At 49.5% G+C, this 1008-nt stretch overlaps 1 protein-coding gene across 1 annotated transcript; it reads right to left on the bottom strand.

Annotated features, from left to right (window-relative positions):
- Window positions 1–149: 149 nt before the first annotated feature.
- On the bottom strand, window positions 150–964 carry Pmar_PMAR004403 (phospholipid-transporting ATPase, putative; the record flags this gene model as incomplete). Its single annotated transcript, XM_002775035.1, has 5 exons — window positions 150–293; window positions 347–526; window positions 586–679; window positions 728–780; window positions 834–964. Coding segments are annotated over 5 exons (602 nt in total), but the record flags the coding sequence as incomplete, so codon positions are not given.
- Window positions 965–1008: the final 44 nt, after the last annotated feature.

Genomic DNA, 1008 nt, shown 5'->3' with positions numbered 1-1008 from the left:
TCGTCGCAATACTGACCTCCGAAGCAACATTGAGCAGCTCGCTGATGACCAGTGACGTGAAAGCAACGGCAACAAGCGAGCTTGTTATGAGCTCGTTACCAAAGAGGATAACAGTTAGCACCATGATAGCAGAACCCTGATAAACGGACTTCCATACCCAACCAAGAAAAGCTTTGAGAGACATCTGCCGGCCACGACGGCTGATAGCATAGAGCTCCGGGTACTGGTACACGACCGTGTCTTCGAGGTCAGTATAGAGGCACAGTGAGAACACGGGAGCAGTGGTGTAGTATCTAACACGATATAATCACCGAGATTGGTGACGCCAATGCTATCCCTCCCCTACGTGCTGTATCCAATCATCAGCCAACCTTGGAACAACGGCAATGCTATGAAGTAGAACATAGCAGAGAATATAACTTGCATAACAGCAATCACCAAACCACGATGGATGACGAATAGGGACATTCGGGCGGACTGTAGATAGCAGTTACGTCCATGCCACAGTAGGAGCCGATGCAGGGATCTGAGACAACAACCGAGCATATGACGATACAGAGAGCTGGCTGTACCCGACTAACTCACCGGAATTCAAGGATACTGAAATCGGCTGCAAGACTGGCCTGCATGCCTTCCTTCCCAACGATACCCACCCCGACATCCGCTGCTTGTATCATACCTTGTTATGGAATAATCACCAGAGATAGAGCCAGGCAATCAACCCTACCAACATCGTTGCCTCCATCGCCGATAGCGAGAGTTCGTTGGCCGTTATCATACCTGATAATGACCGAGCCAGATGGCTGGGATAGAGCGGGATTAGAGGAGCATACTTCTTGATAGCACGGACCACCTCTGACTTCTGTGATGGGCTACAACGGCAACATACCACAGCAGGAGCATCCTTTATCAACTCGACAAATTCAGATGTATAAAGTCCTGTTGATAGCACCATTGCCAGCACCTACGACAACGATAGCGCCATGTCACTCTTAATAGTACTGCCAC

The sequence above is a fragment of the Perkinsus marinus genome (genome assembly GCF_000006405.1).
Source record: "Perkinsus marinus ATCC 50983 genomic scaffold scf_1104296956906, whole genome shotgun sequence".
Lineage (NCBI taxonomy): Eukaryota > Perkinsozoa > Perkinsida > Perkinsidae > Perkinsus > Perkinsus marinus.
Note: the sequence above shows the minus strand (reverse complement) of the source record. Positions and strands in the feature narration are given on the sequence as shown.